Genomic DNA, 18,659 nt, shown 5'->3' on the forward strand with positions numbered 1-18,659 from the left:
CAGATAGGTGGCTAAAATATCAGGTCTGTTTAATTGTTTTTACAATCATGGCCTCTCGCCATTTAATTATGTGATCCTGCAAAATGGTTGCGGTATTGCATAAAGTTTATATTGTGAGGACTGCAGCATGTAGAAAACACCAAAAATGGAGGGGAAATCATCACTGTTCTCAAATGTGTGTAAGAAGTTTCAACAGAACTCCAAACTCTTGGTTATGATAGCTGCGTGTTTGGTTGGGAGTTGTGTTAGCGTCTGGTTTTAAACATCTTTAAAGTGCAGGTTTGTTTTGCTTTGCTTGTGGTTCGTCTTTGTCAAACAGCTTTCCTTATGGGGCTTTTAAAACAAACGTCCTGAGGCATCATTTTAACCACCTTCACATGGAGCAGACCCTCCTCAGTGATGTGCTCCTACTGCTTAAAGAGCAATGTTACAGGGAGAAACAACTATGTATATTTACTCATCTTCCTAAATTTAGAATTCATTTCATACTGTATCTTCTTAATAATAGAAAATCATGTTGTTTTCCTCTGCTGTGAGGCTGATTGTGACTCATCAGTTGTTTGATGTGATGGGTATTTTTTTTCGTGCAGCACTAACAACATAGAAACATGCATACAAAAAATGGGATTAAATAATCATTGAAATAGCTTTACATAACTTGTTAATATAGCCAGTGGCCAGGGAGTATGGCATGTCAATGTATCCTTGGGTAAGATACTTAACCCTGAGTTGCTCCCGATGGTCAACGGTGAATGAATGTGTGAGTGTTAGCTTCCCTAGAGCAAATGGTACTGCTCTGCATGAACGAGGGGTGAAAGGGTGAATGACTCGTAGTATGTAAAAAGCTTTGAGGGGTGGTAAAGACGTGAGAAAGCGTTGTATAAGTACAGCCTATTTACCATTTATATAGAAATGTTTAAAAAATAACGTTACAAAGTGGTCCAAAGGCTGGAACATGACACTAAAACACAGACCTTAATGGTCATTATATATATAAATCCCATAGGACAAAAAAAGGCAAATTGCAATGATACAGCTTATGACAAAGGTCAAGGCCATAATATAAATATCATTTTGAATTAGATTTTAAAAAATGGATTTGAACATGATTACCTTTCCTTCAGATTCTGCAACTGCATAATCTCCTTTAACATTAGGTTAAGTTGGTGAGACAGTAAGGAGATCTGGGTCAGGTGACCACAGACTAAATGTACTCTAGGGCTTTGCTGAGTAATGGTAATTAGCATAAATAACTTAATGATTTGAATGCAATGGGAGCCATTGTATTGAGACGGAGTAATGTGAGCAATCTGTTTTGGTCTTTGTTAAAAGACTGTTGTCGCACAGGAAAAACAACCACCAACACAGATGAACCCAAAAAGGAAATGACAACATGTTGTTTCAACACAACAACACTCGCACTGTAATTGGCCCGTCTACAGCCAACAAATGAGAATGGCAAAACAGCCTGGTGTGTGCAGTGGCCTTTCTACACGCTGGGGAGCAGGAATTGATTATCTGACAAATATATGGAGAGTATCTTCAAGTGAAGCATTATCAAACTGCACAAGAAGACTCACACATTTTCCAATAGTTACAACCAATATGGAAATACTGTGCACTCTGCTACAAATGTGACAATATATTGAGTGTATCACTGCTGTTCTAACTGGTATATATTTTATTCTCTTACTGTTTTTCATTATGGGAAATGAATGCAATGAAGAATTAAGCTCTTTAACAAAGAAATCATTTTTGTATTGTTTCCCATAAAGGCAAACTGATCCGATTTTCGTGAGAAAAATATGGTGCACTGTTTTCAAAGGTTCACAAGCTGTGGGTGGAGATCAAATCCAAGTTTGTGTGCACAAGCGATGAGAGCGACATTTTTTATTTCAATTCACTTTTAAGCTTAAATTCTTCTACAAATACACAGACTAAATAATAACGGTCTGAGAGAGTATCTGAGACATGATGACATGGAACACATGTCACATGTCTGTGCTGGTAGTATTCCAGGATGAATTCATCATAAAATCACCTGCACTGCTGTATTAAATAAATGATATTAGAGACATTCACCCTGATGAGTGTTAGAGAGTGTGGATGGTCGGTCCCTACGCCACGCGTCAGCCAGACTCACATCCAGTACACTTCCTTCAAAACAAAGAAGACGAGACAAAGCATAATGCATGCAAGCAATCACACACAGGCTGTGGATTACTCACAACATGATGCAGACGCTCATGAGTTTGCAGATTCATCTCTCTGAATGAGAATGTGTCTTGAAGCCGTCGCCCTGCTCTTTGTCTTATCCTGCACGTACAACTTTAATGACCTCAGCTGTGAAAACAGAGTGGACTCATCTCCTCCTCCGCCCTGTCCTACGGCTCGTCCCTGGAGGCCGCTGTTGGCGAGGGGGGGTTTGCAGGGGTTTTGGGGGTAGACCCAGATGCTTGGTTTGGAGGAAGCTAAATAACTTCAAGGTTCACTTGGTTAAGCGCCGTAAGACATATTTCAACACTCCCTCTCCCTCCTGGTGGGTGCGCCTCCACTGTATGTTTGTGTAAGGCAGTGTGAGAGAGTGAAAGTTTGTGTTATTCTTCAGTGCATATCAATCCTTCTACATTTACGCAGCCCAAAAGGTGTTTTGTTGAATGAGAGAATATCAGGAATTAAGTGTATTATAACGCCATAGCACGGAGAAGAAAAGCAAACAAGTGGTGAAGGGGTGAGTAGAAATGTTATTGTGGGTAAGTGTGAGTAAAGTAGTTAAACGCTTCCATCTCGCTCCTCTTTTCCCTCCTTCTGCCCCTCAGGCTCCACAAAATGCCATAGCAGGCCGTCCCTGAGGAGCATCACCAGGATAAACACACACTCATGAATGGCCTGCATTGAGCCGAGGCTAGAAGGGGATGCAGGGGAATATAGGGGTCAGATGCGGACCCCTCCTGCAGGGGAGAGGTCACCACACTGACCGCCCTCAGAGCAGCCAAAGACAAGGAGGATAAATTCTTGGGTAAGCCCCTTCTCCACTCCTCCACGGGCATCAGCCCTCGCTCCCTCCTTCATCCCTAAAGAGTGAATTGATAACCCCATTTCCCCATCCAGGGAAAGGGAATACATTCACAACTGGAGAATTACTAGTTTTGTTTAGGTAATATTCTGTCCTCCAGACAGTCAGGAGAGTATTTGAAGTAAAGTTATATGTTTTTTTGACAAGTTAACTGTTGCATCAATACTAAGTAATAGCTGCTTTTTGATCTCATAAATATTCAGAAACTAGTGTCAACTCTTATTATACTCTATACTTTGAGAGACACAAGGACATTGATGAATTTGTCTGACTCTATTAAACCAGAGATAGACTATGGTTTTCCATAGTTGCAAAATAAGTGAGGTGAGCGGTGGGTTAAAGAAGTGTGAGGTTCATGAAGGAGGAAATGTTCCACAGCTAACAAAGTATCACCGTTTACAGATACCGTGTACACTCATCACATCCCAGCACCATCCAACCAGATCTGCATTTCATCCTCTTCCCTCTTTGGCACACGGTAACCTTATCCCCCCTGGTGACGGGCAGAGAAATGGAAACACTGATCTGTGCAGCATGTGTGCTCAGGCTGGACTGAGACCCCCAACGCCTCGCTCCACCTGAGTGCAGAGTGACGGGGAGGATGGAGAGGTGAAGAGGAGGAGATCGGTGTGACCAGAGAATCAATTAAGCTACTGTAGAAACAACGAGGCGCAGAGGCAGGAGTCCCAGCTGTCTGCATCCTGCCTGCTGTATCTGGGATATGTTGTCAGGTTCTCTGAGAGCTAAACATCTAAAGACACATCTTTTTAGATGAGGTTTTTATTAACGACACCCCCATTTTAAATGGTCTTTTAATCTTCATTATTTCTTTATTTTTACATTGTTTTATTTATTTTATAGGTTTTTTCTTTATTAGCGACATCCCTTTCAAAGGAATTAGTCTTTAATCTTTTAACCTTTTATTATTTATTTAATTTTTATTGTTATTTAATTAAATTATTATTATTTTTGTCATTGTACTTATTCATTTAGTCTTCCTTTATTTTACTGAGAGGGATAACAAAAATGTGTTTTTGTATGATACCTTTAACCTCCTGCGTCCCTTAGTAACACGTATTGTACATCAAATCTGCACTGTTTGCACAATAACTTTGACCTGCACACATACATGTAAATATATTTAACTCGGACTCAAATATATATATGTTCATTTAATGTATTTCTTGTTTTAAAAGCTACTTCTCTGTATATAATTTACATTTGTATCTTTAATTGTATTAATCTTGTGTGAATCTGTTCTGTACTTTCACTCTTACTCTGTTGCTGCTAAAACTCCTGAATTTCCCCACCAGGATTAATCTTATCTTATCTTAAACTGTTATGTTAATACGCTACATATGTGCAAAAAGGTTTTACCAACTGACCTGAAGTGAATTAGTTGTTCTCTGTTTTAATTTGCGATGTGTGCCATGTTGTTTAAGTGCTTTGAGTTGCACCTGGTGTATAAAAATGCTATAAAAATAAATAATATTAATCCTGGTTTTGAGGAATGGACATGAACACATGCTGTTTTCCTTTAAATGACTTTAAGGAAACATACCAAGGTCCTTTAAAAGCAAGTTTCCTCCTCTAAGCGTCTCACTCATTGTCAAAACTCCTCCATGTTTGTCTAGCGCCTAATATCTTTACTCCAAAAACAAGAACTCTCTTTAATCCAGTTCTGTTCAAAAGTTTCCAAATGTATTATTCTACCATGTGTGCGTTGGCTGAATGTGAACATGAATCTGTAAAGAATAAACAGCCACTGAAGACTACTCAGGGCATCGTTTGAGAAAGCTCCTCGGCTAAAGAAACAGAAACCGACTTTAAAACAAATGTTGATAATGTTATCTTAGGCTTCACATACTGCAGACCACAATTAGTGAAGCACTGCATGTTCAGCAAAACCCAGCACAAATATTATCTCAGGAAGATGAGAATGTCACAATGTTTTAGATGCAATACATAGTTGGGGTTGAAGTTGCTGCTGTCCATTTGTTTTCTTTTTTGATCATTTAGTTGCTTAATTTGAACAAAAACTAAGAAACCAGAACAGACCCATTTAACAAGTCTAAATTAGAGCATATGCAGGCTTTAACCCTCCTATTGTCTTACTTTTGTGTTCGCGGTCAAATTTGACGGGTCCTGTTTTAACTGCTATTACATTAACACAAAAACCATTAATCATCACCAAATTTCATTTAACACCCTTTCAAACTGTAAATCTTGTATCAGACTACTGGTATACGTGAAAAACTGCAGTAAATATACAAAGAACAGACACTGTGTGTGTGTGTGTGTGTGTGTGTGTGTGTGTGTGTGTGTGTGTGTGTGTGTGTGTGTGTGTGTGTGTGTGTGTGTGTGTGTGTGTGTGTGTGTGTGTGCGCGTGTGCGTGTGCGTGTGCGTGTGCGTGTGCGTGTTTTACCTGATCCGAATGGTTACTAATTCCTTTTCTTTATGGCGGGAACACCATGGGTGTTACAAAGTTGACTAAATCATCCAAAATTCAATGAAAGTGCTGATCAGCAATTTGACATGTTCAAATGTCTACTCTGAAGGATATCATAAAGCCATAATGCAATCGAATGTAAAACAAAAAAGTTATGATTGTTGAAAGTAGTAAATTGGTCAGATTTGACCCGAAGACAACAGGAGGGTTTTTAAAAGAATACTTAGGTCACAAAACGAAATACTCCAAGTGCCAACCCGACCGTAACATTTTGTTTCATTATTGATAATTAATTGCATTTTATCTGAAGAGATGCTGTTTTGGAACCTCAACCCCCTTTCACAACTTTATGAATTATGGAAGAAAATACCAAAACCATTTAACATGGTAACATCTCACAGGATACTACATCATTTCAAATGAATTGCATAAATTAACATTGCAATGGCTTATCGCCAGGGGATTTTCTTCAATAATAACAAATATGATGTCATTATGATGCTTTCATATTTAAAAATAATATATTAAATTAGATATAAGTATAAATATCGAGTTGATGATTTGAATGACAAAAAAATTGCGTTGGAGACTGGCAAGAACAAGTGAGGAATAATGAATTGGTTAGCTGGTTACCTTAGCATGCTAACTATAGCTACGGTTACATTTCACACAATTAATCAATTGACCAAAATTGTCGCACGTATTTCAGGTATGATTCCAGTTGTGTTGAAGTATAAAGTGACTTCAAACTCCAACGACCCCACGGAGAAGGAGAAGGAGCAGGACCAGGAGCAGGAGCTGCCAATCAACTCAGGATAAACACGGTCCCATGATGAACAAATCACCAGCGAAGCTTTATACTGTAATTATAACAACAGTTGGACATATTTTGGTGAGTAGATGAATGTATAATATAATTTGGTTCCTGCTATAACAGATATTTTGCTGTTTGGAGAAAAGTCTGCTTGCATAATGATCAAACTGAATTACCACTATTGGGCGGTGGTAATTAGTCTTAGTGTTCCCATTTAAGAGTATGTGTGCACTGATGGTATGTGGGTGTGTAAAAGCCACTTTTCCAGCTTTGCCCTGTATGAGAGGGCAAAATGGAGCATAAGTGAGGCACTCTGAGCATTGATAAAACGTGAAATAGAGTGATTATGGATGTAACTTGGATACATGAAGAGGTTTCATTTTATGGAACGTCAGTAAACACACAAGTCGGACCTCTTTACTACTAATGTTGCAATTTTTGTGAATTGAGTAGGAGTGCAGATTTTTGGTACTTATTAAGCTTGTGTTAGCAGTGGACTTGCATTACAAATGAGCCTGTAAAAGTAGCCTGTGCTAACATCAGAGTAAGGCTACATTTCAGCAGGTCTGCGGAACCCTGCTGTGCCCTGAATGTGTATCTAGTTACCGATCAGTGGAGATACTTCACATATCCAACAGAGTTCTGCTCAGAATTGGCGGGCTTGACCACCCTGGAGCACAGGGGCCAATGGACACCCCCTGGCGACATTATACTTTGATAGAGGCCCCTGAAAATGTTGTGACGGGGAACAGGAAGTGCCTACTGCCTTGGGAGGAAGTATCAAATAGAACAGAATCTTTTTTTAACTTTAGTGAGATCTTGCCAGTTATATGTTTTAGCACTGGCACTGCAGACAAAAGGAGGCTTTCAGCAAGACAGTGTTGTTACAGTTTCTTTCCTTCCTTTGAGAGTCAACATGGTTGTTGCACTCTAGGTATATGTTTTATTTTTTTATTTTATCAAACCTGTGGAGAGGAAAGAAGGGAATGGAGGTGGGTTTGGTGAAACAACCTCTGTCGCTCTCCAGAAGGTCCTCCAGGCCAATGTTAGCTGCATACATTAGAACATGCTTGGGAAATGAACACTCAAATACTCACATTTACTGTATTTCCTCTCACTCCCCCCAGTAATTGATCTTTTTCCAGGCATTATCGAGTCATGACTCAGAGGGCAGCTGACAATTTAAGAACGTGTCTCTAAGGCATATCCCTCACCTCAACAATGTCATACATAACCATGCAGTGTGTGATCACAAAGTCAAAGCCTCACATCCCTAATACACAGCAGAGGGTCATGGTTTTGTCTTTTATGTGGCTCACAGTTTGGCAAAGCCTACATCCAAGAGTCGGGGTGCTTATGAGTGTATCGTAAAATCTCTGTTTCTAATTGTGCGTCGATCTGTTTGCTGTGTGAGAAGAGCACGTATGTCAAACCTGGAGACGGATCAGGCAGACTTCCAAAAGCCTTGGAAGACACAGTGACACAGAAAGAGAGGTGGGGCGGATTGAAGCCCACCACTTAAATGCTCAGCTCCACGTCTCCCTGTTCCCTTTCAGGGATCGAGTCATCTGCCATAGACACTTTGTGGTCGAGTCAATGAGGCGGAGAGCTGCAGAGAGAGAGAGGAGGATGGGGGGCGAAGAAATATACAAACAGGAGGGAATGTTTGGGGGAGGAGAGAGCGAAGGATATTTAGGAAAAGGAAAAGTGAGGAGTGAATGGGCCTGCATGGGTGGCTTCCACTGTTGATGCTTTCCCCTTTGAGTGACAAGGCCATCGTCATTGAGAAATCAGTGACATAAGGCAGAGGATACAGACTGAAGTTTCAAACTTGGAAGCTTTTTGAGGAAGTAAAACAAGTCTTTACATATGTTTAAACACCAGAGCTTTCTATCTCTGTGTTTGCTATGGTTTTATATGTATTAGATTTTGTATTCCACTCATGGCATTTACTTTAAAACAAAACATGTACACTTTAGGCATTTTCTTTGTAGCCCATAATGGAAAGAAGCAGGGAGAAGAAGGTCTTATTTTACCTGTCACTTACTCAAAAGTAGATGCCAATCACAGCTGATCACAACCAATACTTACAGTATCATGAAACCAATTACACAAACACAACAATCTTCTCTGAAAAGCTAAAATGTTGGTTTTAATTAAATGTATAATGTCAAGCTATTTGACATAATTGTATTAGGTCAGTTGAAAGCAATAATATTAAGTTGAACCTATTTAAACGTAATGGTATTGCTCTCAACTAACCTAATACAGTTGTGTGAAACTGTTGACATAATACATTTAATTAAAGTCAACGTTTCATTTTTTAAGTGTGCCTTCACCGAAACAGTTTACCTGACATCTTCACACTGTCTAATTGTTCTTTTTTATACATTTTCTTAAAGTTAAAGATGTCATACAGCTCTTTAAATCTAAAGAAAGTTCTGAACACTTCCTGTGATATTACTGTTAGTGTACCGATAGAGGGCTGGCAGTCTGTGCTGAGAGGCTCGAGGAGATGTTGTGTCCTGCCTTGTGTCAGCTGCAGCTACGGTGTGGATTACCTGCGGGCGTCACCATGATGAACGGCTGCAGGAGCTCCATGAAGTGTTTATGACTGAAAGGCGTTGTTGCATGTAACTAATCAGGCCTGAAGCTGGTAGTGAAAAGCTGTGCTCCTCTGGCAGAGCCTTCTGAATGGTAACGCGATGATGTTAAATGATGTGTGGGATGCAGACGCTCGGCGGATGTTGCAGTGACATCACACAGCTGCTGGACTTTGTGCAGCCAACTTCTTTTTGTACTATTTATTGTTGTAACCTAAGTAGGAGATGTCTAGGTAACCTCTGTACTTTGTTTCAAGTGGACAGAATAATAAATTCTGCTGTAACAAATGGTTTGTTTCAAGCCGCCTGTTATTTTATCATCACATTCTGCACAAGCGTGATGGATAAGCTACGGGCCCCAGTTGTTTGCATGAGCGGATAGCATGCCAAAGCAAACACGTGGAGGGCTAAAAAGAAAAGTGAAAAATGCAGTGAGAGGCAGCAACATAATTCTGCAGCAGATCCCGGATCTGGGGGTTCACACCGGGGTTAGACAGCCAAGATGTAGAACAAATAAAAACACCTCTGAAAGTCTTCAGCTAAATAAATGATGTGCAAGGACGCGTAAGCTTGTAGTTCATGAGGTGGTGAAAGCTCAGTGTTTCTCCTCTCTGTCTGCAGCGGCCTGGAGCCAGACTCTTTCATTCTCTGTCAAACACTTCATGCATCTGTACAGCTGAAACTGTAAGGCTCATCATGTGTACCATCACTTCTGTACAGAGGGGATGGGGGGGCGGGAATGTAAAAGTTGTAAAAGTCCTGCATTGCAATTGTTGCCCAAGTAAAAAGTATTAGCATCAAAATATACTTAAGGTACCAAAAGTAGTCATAGTGCAGATTGGCCCATTTCAGAATAACATACATGATATGTTTTATAATGATTGATCATGAAAGTGTTCTCAAAGCTGGTAAAGGTGCAGCTAGTTTGAATGACTTTGTATACTGCAGGGTAGCTTGTGAATTTGCTCCAGGTGGAACTAAAGTCTGATTTAACACTTGATTATATTTCACATCATTCATCCACATCTGTAAAGTAACTAAAGGTATTAAATACATGTAGTGGAGTCAAAGTACACCATTTACCTCTGAATTTTAGTTGAGTAGAGTACAGTACTTGAGTAAATGTACTTAGTTACCTTCCAGCACTGCTGCTGTATGCTTCGGCACTTTCCCCATCACTCTGGATCAAAAGTGCTAAAACATGATGAAAGCTTGGTTCTCCTTTTTGTGTGAGCAAGCTCTGATGAGAGGACACCGAAAGAAGAAAGGGAAGAAAGACAGAAAGAAAGTTGTAATGGGTCAGAAAAAGAAAGAGCTAAACGACGGCGTTACAAAAGGGGGAAACCAGAATCCATCCCAAAGCCACTCTTGTGTAGCAGGTCCTTGCAGCTCTGAGCAGCCTCTAATTAGGGTAGTATTCAGGGGTGGCATTAGTTCCCAAACTTTTTAATGGGGTGGAAAGCGGAGCTCCCTTTAGAGAGAGGGGATAAGTGTAGTGCCTGCTCATACACTGAATAGCAGATGGAGAGATTCTGCACCTCCCTGGGAGGTATGCACTCTTTTTACTTTTAAATGTAATTCCTTTTACTCGCCCCTTTTCCAATTGCTCTCTTTTTCTTCATATTCCTCCTCTGTTTTCCAGACATTCCACTTCAGCAGAGGATCCAAGGTTAAGGCACATTAGTCTTGCTTCTGATTAAAACCCACTGGTCCGAGGGACAACACTGACACACGTACAGTGCTGCTGATCAATGTGAATTATCCCTGTAATAAGTACATCTTTCTAGTTAAAAAAATTCATTTTGGAAAAATGACCTAAAACTCTATTGTATTCTACTCTATTATCTATATTTAATATATATTCTTTTTCTCGTGTGGGGCTTAAACATGAGTGGAAAAAGTAAATGAATGAGCTTAATGATCACATTTGCATATATATTGACAACTTGTTTGAATACACATATTTAAAACTTGAGTCAAGATAGAAACACATACTTTCTCTGTGATTATTATGTAAGATCTTTAAAAGTATCTTTCTTTCAAGACATATTTCTTTACTTATTCATATATATATATATTCATATATATATACTTTATGTTTTTATTGCTGTTTAAATGTTAAAGAGACAATTTGAGATGTTGAATTTGTATTATGATGGGGTAAAACCATATTTCTAACAGCAGTCCTTATTATTGGTTTGTTTGACTTGCACAGTAATTCATGATTATTATGATGATGTTCATTTTTAACTTGTGTTATTAATTATAGAACAATTAAAAACATATAAATAGCTTGGTTCCCCTCACTGAGGACTTCCGCCCACACTGCAGTGCACCTGGGTTTGTAAATAATGAAAGATTTGATGGAGGCATTACGAGGCCAGAAACACAACATGTTAACTACACCGCTTCATAAACTGTTTTTAATTAGACTCAATTTAATAAACTTCTTTGCAACTGTACAGGTCAACTTGCATTTAGGTTTATTCATTCATTTTATTAGTGAGGGTCATAAACTGTATTTGTTGACATTTGTATATAATGGTGTTAGAAAGGTTAGAATATTTCTTATAAAAGAAACAATCTTATTACAAAATCCTATTTTACAGCATTGTTGCTATTTATTTTTATTGCTGTTTTAAATGTTCCCTGTAGTTGCTGCTGCTGCTCTGTCTTTACAAACACTGCTATGTGGCGTGAAGTGCAGCTGCTGGGGTTAAGACTTATTTATTCATATAGGTGTCTAACGGTGGTCCAAAATGTGCCGTTTACTGGCACTAAGTTTCTTACTATAGTAGCAAAAGTCTTTACGACTTCCTTTGAAATATAGATTATTCTCACAGTGTTGAATGGCCCAACACATTTACCCAAAGCCGAATGTGTTTTATGGGCTGAGTGTGGTGCTTTATCCCCTCTCCTCATGACCTGTGACCCAGCAGGATAAACTACTAACTGAGCTTCAGTCATGCTCAAGAAGGCTGATGCCCACATGATCCATGACAAGCTCCTTTTTTAACTGCAGGATTACCCACCTATTCTGCTGTTGATGATAAACTGCCCCTGACAAAACACTTAACAAACCTAACCCTGAGACTCTGGATCAATGTTTTCCCTATTCTTAAAAACAAACCTTGTATTTTTTTACCACTCTTTGTTCAGCTTTTTTAAATTATGTTTTTCTTTTTATATATGCTGTGATTTGTTCTTTAAAAGATGTGTACTATAAGAGGTTTGTGTACAAAAGTAGCAAATAAAGAATTCTGATTTAAATGACGTTTAGGAATTGCACCTGATTTGACTTTCTATAAATTCAATAAAATAAATGCCCTTAAATATTGACTGCTCCATTTTAAACCCAACAAGGCTTTATTTAAAAATAATAGGCCTGTTTAATAATTGTTTTTATTATATCTCTGAGTGAACCACACATTTGAATGATGTGGGATACTACTATACTGCTAATACTACTAATACTATGAATAATGCATATTAGTAATGGCTATAGCCTATAGTCCATTTTTATCAGGACGAAAATCTTAAAGACCTTTGTGGTGATTTACCACCCGGACCCGGTATATTTATTTATGTAATACCTTTTGTAATCAACCAAACGAGTGCACGTTTCCCATTGGCTAAGAATGATAGAAATTGCCGTCGTCGTCAATTTTCTTCAAAAATATAATTATTATTTATTTTATTTAGTCAGGATCTATTTTCAAATACATTATTTCTTATTCAAAATGGCATCATTTAAAAACGATTATTTCAAAATTGTAGCTGTAGGCTATACCACGATAGCATGGCCTGCAGAGAGGCATAAAGGAGAGAGTCTGCTTCATTCATTCTTAATGAAACGTGTTTTCAATATGGCGAAAGAATGCTTGGTATTAAATCCGTGCGTCCAAATGATTTTTAAATAGTTTGAAGCCCAGGATACGTTTGGAGACATCCATTCATTCGCATTAACAAACTCCTATTATTAGAAACGAATATTTAGAAAATAAGCTAACACCACAGCAATGAGACAGAGGAAAGACTGCTAAATTAGCTTTAAGTTGAGTACAGGAAATCCTACAGAATATAACAGGACCGCAGACACACTAGCTGCACCATTGTATAGAGAATAGCATTGTTAGACCATAAATCACCACGATATAGGATCACAGTATTCAATATATCACATCTAATGCGTAAAACACATTATGTGTGTATAAACGGCATAATAAATAGGCTTTTCAAGGCTAATATAAACATCGTAATCCAAACACACACTGTTAATACCTATTGGACTCTTATTGTAATTTGGAAAAGCACTATATTATAATGTATCATTATTTTAAACGCAATTGGAATATAACCTTATCGTCTACACTTCATTAAAGCTGGTCCTATTGCATTATTTATTCTCGCATGCTCCCTGTTTAACCTACTCTATTTGTAAACAAGTCCATACAGTACAACTGACCTCCTTCTCTTCAGTGTGTGAGTGTGAGTGTGCCTGTCAGTCTCTGGTTGCGTGTTACATCATCACGCAATCGTTGTCCTCCCGTGGCCTACTGAACTGGCTCTAAGCGCTGCACCAATTTAGCTATCTACTACACACGCTGCTTGAATCAGGGCTGCAGACACGCGCAGCGGCCGCGCGCACACATCCAGTCACGGAAGCAGCACGGCTACAGTAAAGGCTGCATGCAAACTCGTGAAATATTAAAGGGAAACACATGCAGCCTCATACAGGAGCTCCAGCACCTGCTTAACAAAGAAATATGTTTTTGAAAATAGTAATATAAAAATATAACGTAATCCAATTCTACTGGCCCCTATATGAGTACTTGTTTGTATGCAGGAACCCTTCTATAGTAAAATGAATGAGAAAGTTTTGAGGGCGAAAAATAAAACCAATATTTTTGGTATTTTCTTAAACTGATTATTTGTATTTTATATAACAATTGTAGGCTGTATTCTAAGTGTAATTCATCATTTCTTGCTACTACACAGTTACTATCTGCACTTTCACATATAGAAAGTCAATATACTGTGCATTGATTGTTGTTTTTTAATCCAATGCAAAAGTATAATCTCCTAGTGTGTTACTAACCCTATTTTACTGTGGCTCTTTTTGGTGCGTAATTTTCTGCGTAAAAGGTGGCACACTATTTGGCTTCTTGTGTCACCACACCACATGCCCTTTCCTGTAAAATAAATGGGAGTAAACACAAAAAAAGTGGGTGAAGATGATTTTAACCTGCACTACATATCTGCCTGCACGCAGACCCTGTTGGCCCCTGTGGCACAGCAGAGCAAGACTCCACTGCAGTTTCTTTTCTCTGGTTAGAAAACTGTGTAAAACAAGAGCAGATAATGAAATATTACACGAGGATTGTTTTCTCAATAGCTGGCTAGCTGTCGACACCAGCACCGGGATAATCACCGACCTGGAGCAGGCAAAATGCAGCCTGCTCAACCAGTGACACCCTCCTGTCCGCTGACCGTCATTACGAGGATGAGTGTGAGAGAGGTCAGATGGACACGCAGGCCTCGTGTGCGCATGTTCCAAAGCCTACAGCACTGACTTTAGATAATCTGCCACATCTGAACAACTTGATCACAAAAACTTTCTGCAATATAAAACACTTTACAATCTCCATTAAAGCCATAGATGTTATACTATCCTTGTACTGTCAGCTGAGAGAACATTAGCATAATCCCAATGTAAAGTTCAAATAAAGTTTTCAAGGGCAAATAACTTCCTATTTGAGATATTTTTGCAGTATAGCCTCATTTCTTCCTAACTTTAAAACCCTGTGGTGGTAATAGGCGCAGCAGGCTCTATGTTAATTAATAAATGTATTTCCAAACAAATTACTTTTTTGCAAAACGAAATTTATTCTTGTTGAAAAACAAACTGTGTAAAAAGATCACACTTCAATTACACAAAACTTGCCAAAAAATGTACAATGTTTTATTACTGAAATAAACACACACTGCATATTATTATTATTATTATTATTATTATTATTATTATAAATGGATGACTTTGCTCTCTGTGTTTTTGTAATACAAAGTTCAAATCAAAACCTTAAAAAAAAGTTTTGAAACTAATACAAAAAAACATGGATGTGTTTGATACAAATACATTATCAGCCTATTCTCCAAACATGTGATCATTAATAACCCTTCCATTGAATCGTTATCCTGAGACGCCCTAAACAGTGACTGAAACGAATTACTCCATGGAAACACAAGTGGTAGTCTGATTCACACCGAAAAACATGAACATAAATATATATTTTTAAACAGCATGAATATAGGCACAAATAGTGATTTCTTTTTTATGTCCATCATTCAGCTGCGTGCTATCAAACAAACATACAAAAATAATCCTACCTTCGAAGAGGGGCGTTTTTTGTTATTTTTGCTGTTTAGTCTCTGGAAAAGTTTTTAAGACATTTAACAATCGCTAGAGCCGCTCAACAGTCTGCTGGGGAAGATTTCTGCGGGGTGGCCGGCTGCTGGAGGCCCCAGAGAGGAGGGTAACACCGGGATAACGGCCGTGGAAGTCCTGGAGGGGCTCAGTGACTCCCCAATGATGCTCTCTATGGAGAAGGGGGACCTCTGCACCGGGGAGCTGGACTTCTGCACCGGGACAGCAGCCTGCACGCTGGCTGAGCCCAGGCTGGAGCTGAGCTGGGGATAAAACCTAGTCCTGGCTAAGTCCGTGGTCATCAAAGAGGGCGCGGGGATAATGGTCCCGGTGTGTGAGTGCCTGGAGTGCTGTTGCTGCTGCTGCTGCTGCTGCTGCTGCTGCTGCTGCTGCTGCTGCTGCTGAAACGCAAAAAGTGCAGAGTGTGTGTGGTAGGACTGGAGCTGGATGCCGTATCCTCCGCAGCCATACGGTCCGTACCCGTACGCAGCAGCCGCGGGGATAAAGCTGTTGTGTTCCCGCAGCAAGTCCTGTGCCTGCTGCCGCTTGAAGCGCTTCCTGCGCCGCAGAAAGCTTCCGTTGTCAAACATATCAGCAGACTCCGGGTCCAGGGTCCAATAGTTGCCCTTCCCAGGGTTCCCGGGCTCCCTCGGTATCTTCACGAAGCAGTCATTCAGGGACAAGTTGTGTCTGATGGAGTTCTGCCAGGCCGGGAACTTCTCCCTGTAGTACGGGAAGCGGTTGCTGATGAAGTCGCAGATCTCGCTGAGAGTGAGCCTCTTCTTGGGGCTCTGCAGGATGGCCATAGTGATTAAGGCGATGTATGAGTAAGGGGGCTTCACCAGAGTGTTCTTGCCCGCCGGCTTGTAGGAGGAGGTGGAGCCGTCCAGGCACGGAGGAGACCCGTCCAGGAGGATGCCGTCGTGCATCTGCGCCTCCTCGTCCACGTAGGACCGCGTCTGGCTGTCTCCATCCTCCCCTTCGCCGACCACGTCTATGTCGGTCTCTTCCGAAAGGATGGAGGCATCCGACATCTCTGAGCTCAGAGTCATGGCTCACACACGGTTGTGCGCTCCGACGCCAGATGAGGAAGACGATGAGATGCCCTCCCTCTTCAAAAACTCATATGAGGAGGGGGAGAGGAGAGGACCACGTGTCGCCGTCGGTGAGAGCTGTCCCCTTGTTTTCTCGCTATTTCCATATATTTTCAGGTTTTTTTTATCGCCCACTGTACCGAACGGTCCTGATGTCAGGCAAGGGAAATGTGCCGGGAAAACCTGCAAACGGGGCCAAACCTGAATAACAGAGGGGGCGGATCTTCTCCCGGTATTTATACCGCCGCCCTGGTCACATGGCAGGAAACGTCACCGAGGCAAATGAAAAGAGAGAGAACAAATTAAATAACACAAAACAAAAGGTCTTTGAAAATTAACTGAGTGGTTTGGAGAAAAAAAAGTTTGATGTGGCCTCCATCCTTTTTAGTGGTCATTCAGGGTGGCCTGTAGTCCGCATTAATCTGAATTTTTTATTCTACCGCAGTGTTTTTGCGCAAAAATAGATGTTGGAAGAATTACAGATTTTTCAGAAAGTGTAATTACTAGTTATTGCTAAGATCGAAGTGGATATCTTGACAACCGTTGTATTTATTTAAGCAGTTACTGGTGGGTTACATTGAGGAATCACATGCAATTTTGATCTAATATGCAGAAATAATATATAAAAAATACTTGGAATCAAAAAAAGTATCCGCTAAAATAAAATAGATTTATTTGGTGTTTTTTTCCTCTTTTTTTTTTACCATGACTGCCTTGTGAAATAGTGCCGCAGACTGGGGCACCGTATCCAGGCAGCTCAGTTTGCGTGATCCGGTAGTTATCTAGATTATCCGCAAGCCATTTGTAATGGAAAAGAGTCAGCTGTTAACTCGCATCAGTCACGGGTCACGCAGAGCATGCACGCCCCAGATATAGAAGGCCTCTGCCGTGCGTCTGGAGCACAGTGCCGGGTGTGTGTGTGGACATTTGTAATCATCTTTATTTATTTCATGGAGTTAGGAAAATGAAACGACTATTTTTAAATGAGTGTCTAAAAACATAAAATACATTTTATACAGGTTAATCACATAAAATAACAAAATGTGAACTATATAAAAAAATTAACAAAAGATGTAGGGCCATAACAAACATTGTAACACGTAATATATCTACCTAATTGACCCTTATTAAACCTATGTAAAGTGATGTTTGTTGAATTAACATTATTATTAGTAGGCTATAGATTATGTTCTATATTGATATTATTTTTAACGCCATCTTGCTGCGTTCAGATCTGCCTTTAAAACTGTTATTAACTTAGTTGGCAGAATTTTTTTTTAACGTGGTTTCCTTTTATTGTTAGCCTAGGTGAAACATCAAGAATTGCTTTAAATAGCGAAAACAATTCAAACAACGCATTTACTAAATGATTGCATTTTGCTGACTTAAATCAGATGATATATATTTTTTAAACTGGTAAAACTTGGTTTTAAATACCAAACTTATGTAAAGTTTACTTTTTTGTATCTAAAAACATAAACCCAGTTTTTTATAGATGCACTAGGTGTAAAAATACTTTTATACTTCAAATAAAACATATTTACATGAAGCTTATGCTGACACAAATTGTTCAGGTGTCAGTCACCTTCTAAGGTTCCCATTGGACCAACGCCATCTAGCGGTAAAAGAGTCTCAATTAAAACACTTGACGGCCCATCAAAGTGAAAAACTGTTGCAGCATTCACAACCATCAACTCACTAACCTCGCTTAAACTATACATTTTTAATAAAGAGTTTGATGTAAAGTGTAAGTGCTTTGTTATCCTGGTAATAAAGCTCTAATTCTTCTGGCCCCTATAAATGAGTATTGGTTTGTACTGTTCTGTTGTAAAATGAATAAGTTCTTGGTGAAACATACAACCAATATTATCTGTATTTTTTGTGAACAGTAAACTGTTATTTTTCATTTAGATGATTGAAGGCTGTATTTTATTCATCGCTTCTGCATTTTCTTTTTTTTAGAAAGTATAAGTGCACTAAAGTAAGTCAATAGCCTAACTCAGTATTTCTTATTGTTTTTTTAATGGAAAAAAATGATCTGATAGAAACTTTAAAAAAATAAAATTAAAAAAAGGTAGACATGACCCTCGCACGTTTTGTATGAATTAATGAATTATTCAATTTAAAGTTTCAAAAATATATTTCAACTATAAGGTGAATCTTTCAGTGTCGTTTCCAAATGTAGAGGAGTCATTGTT

At 39.3% G+C, this 18,659-nt stretch overlaps 1 protein-coding gene across 1 annotated transcript; it reads right to left on the reverse strand.

The window, feature by feature from the left end:
• Positions 1–14,872: 14,872 nt before the first annotated feature.
• Positions 14,873–17,245, reverse strand: foxd1 (forkhead box D1). The gene has a single exon (XM_079660881.1). It carries the CDS (start codon positions 16,417–16,419, stop codon positions 15,394–15,396), a length of 1,026 nt encoding a protein of 341 aa, XP_079517007.1. The 5' UTR covers positions 16,420–17,245; the 3' UTR covers positions 14,873–15,393.
• Between the last annotated feature and the right edge of the window lie 1,414 nt (positions 17,246–18,659).

Source organism: Notothenia rossii (genome assembly GCF_949606895.1).
Source record: "Notothenia rossii genome assembly, chromosome: 11".
Classification (NCBI taxonomy): Eukaryota; Metazoa; Chordata; class Actinopteri; order Perciformes; family Nototheniidae; genus Notothenia; species Notothenia rossii.

What these genes read in the sequence shown, in the direction of transcription:
- foxd1 (XM_079660881.1), bottom strand. Translation starts at nt 16,419, where the DNA reads ATGACTCTGAGCTCAGAGATGTCGGATGCCTCCATCCTTTCGGAAGAG.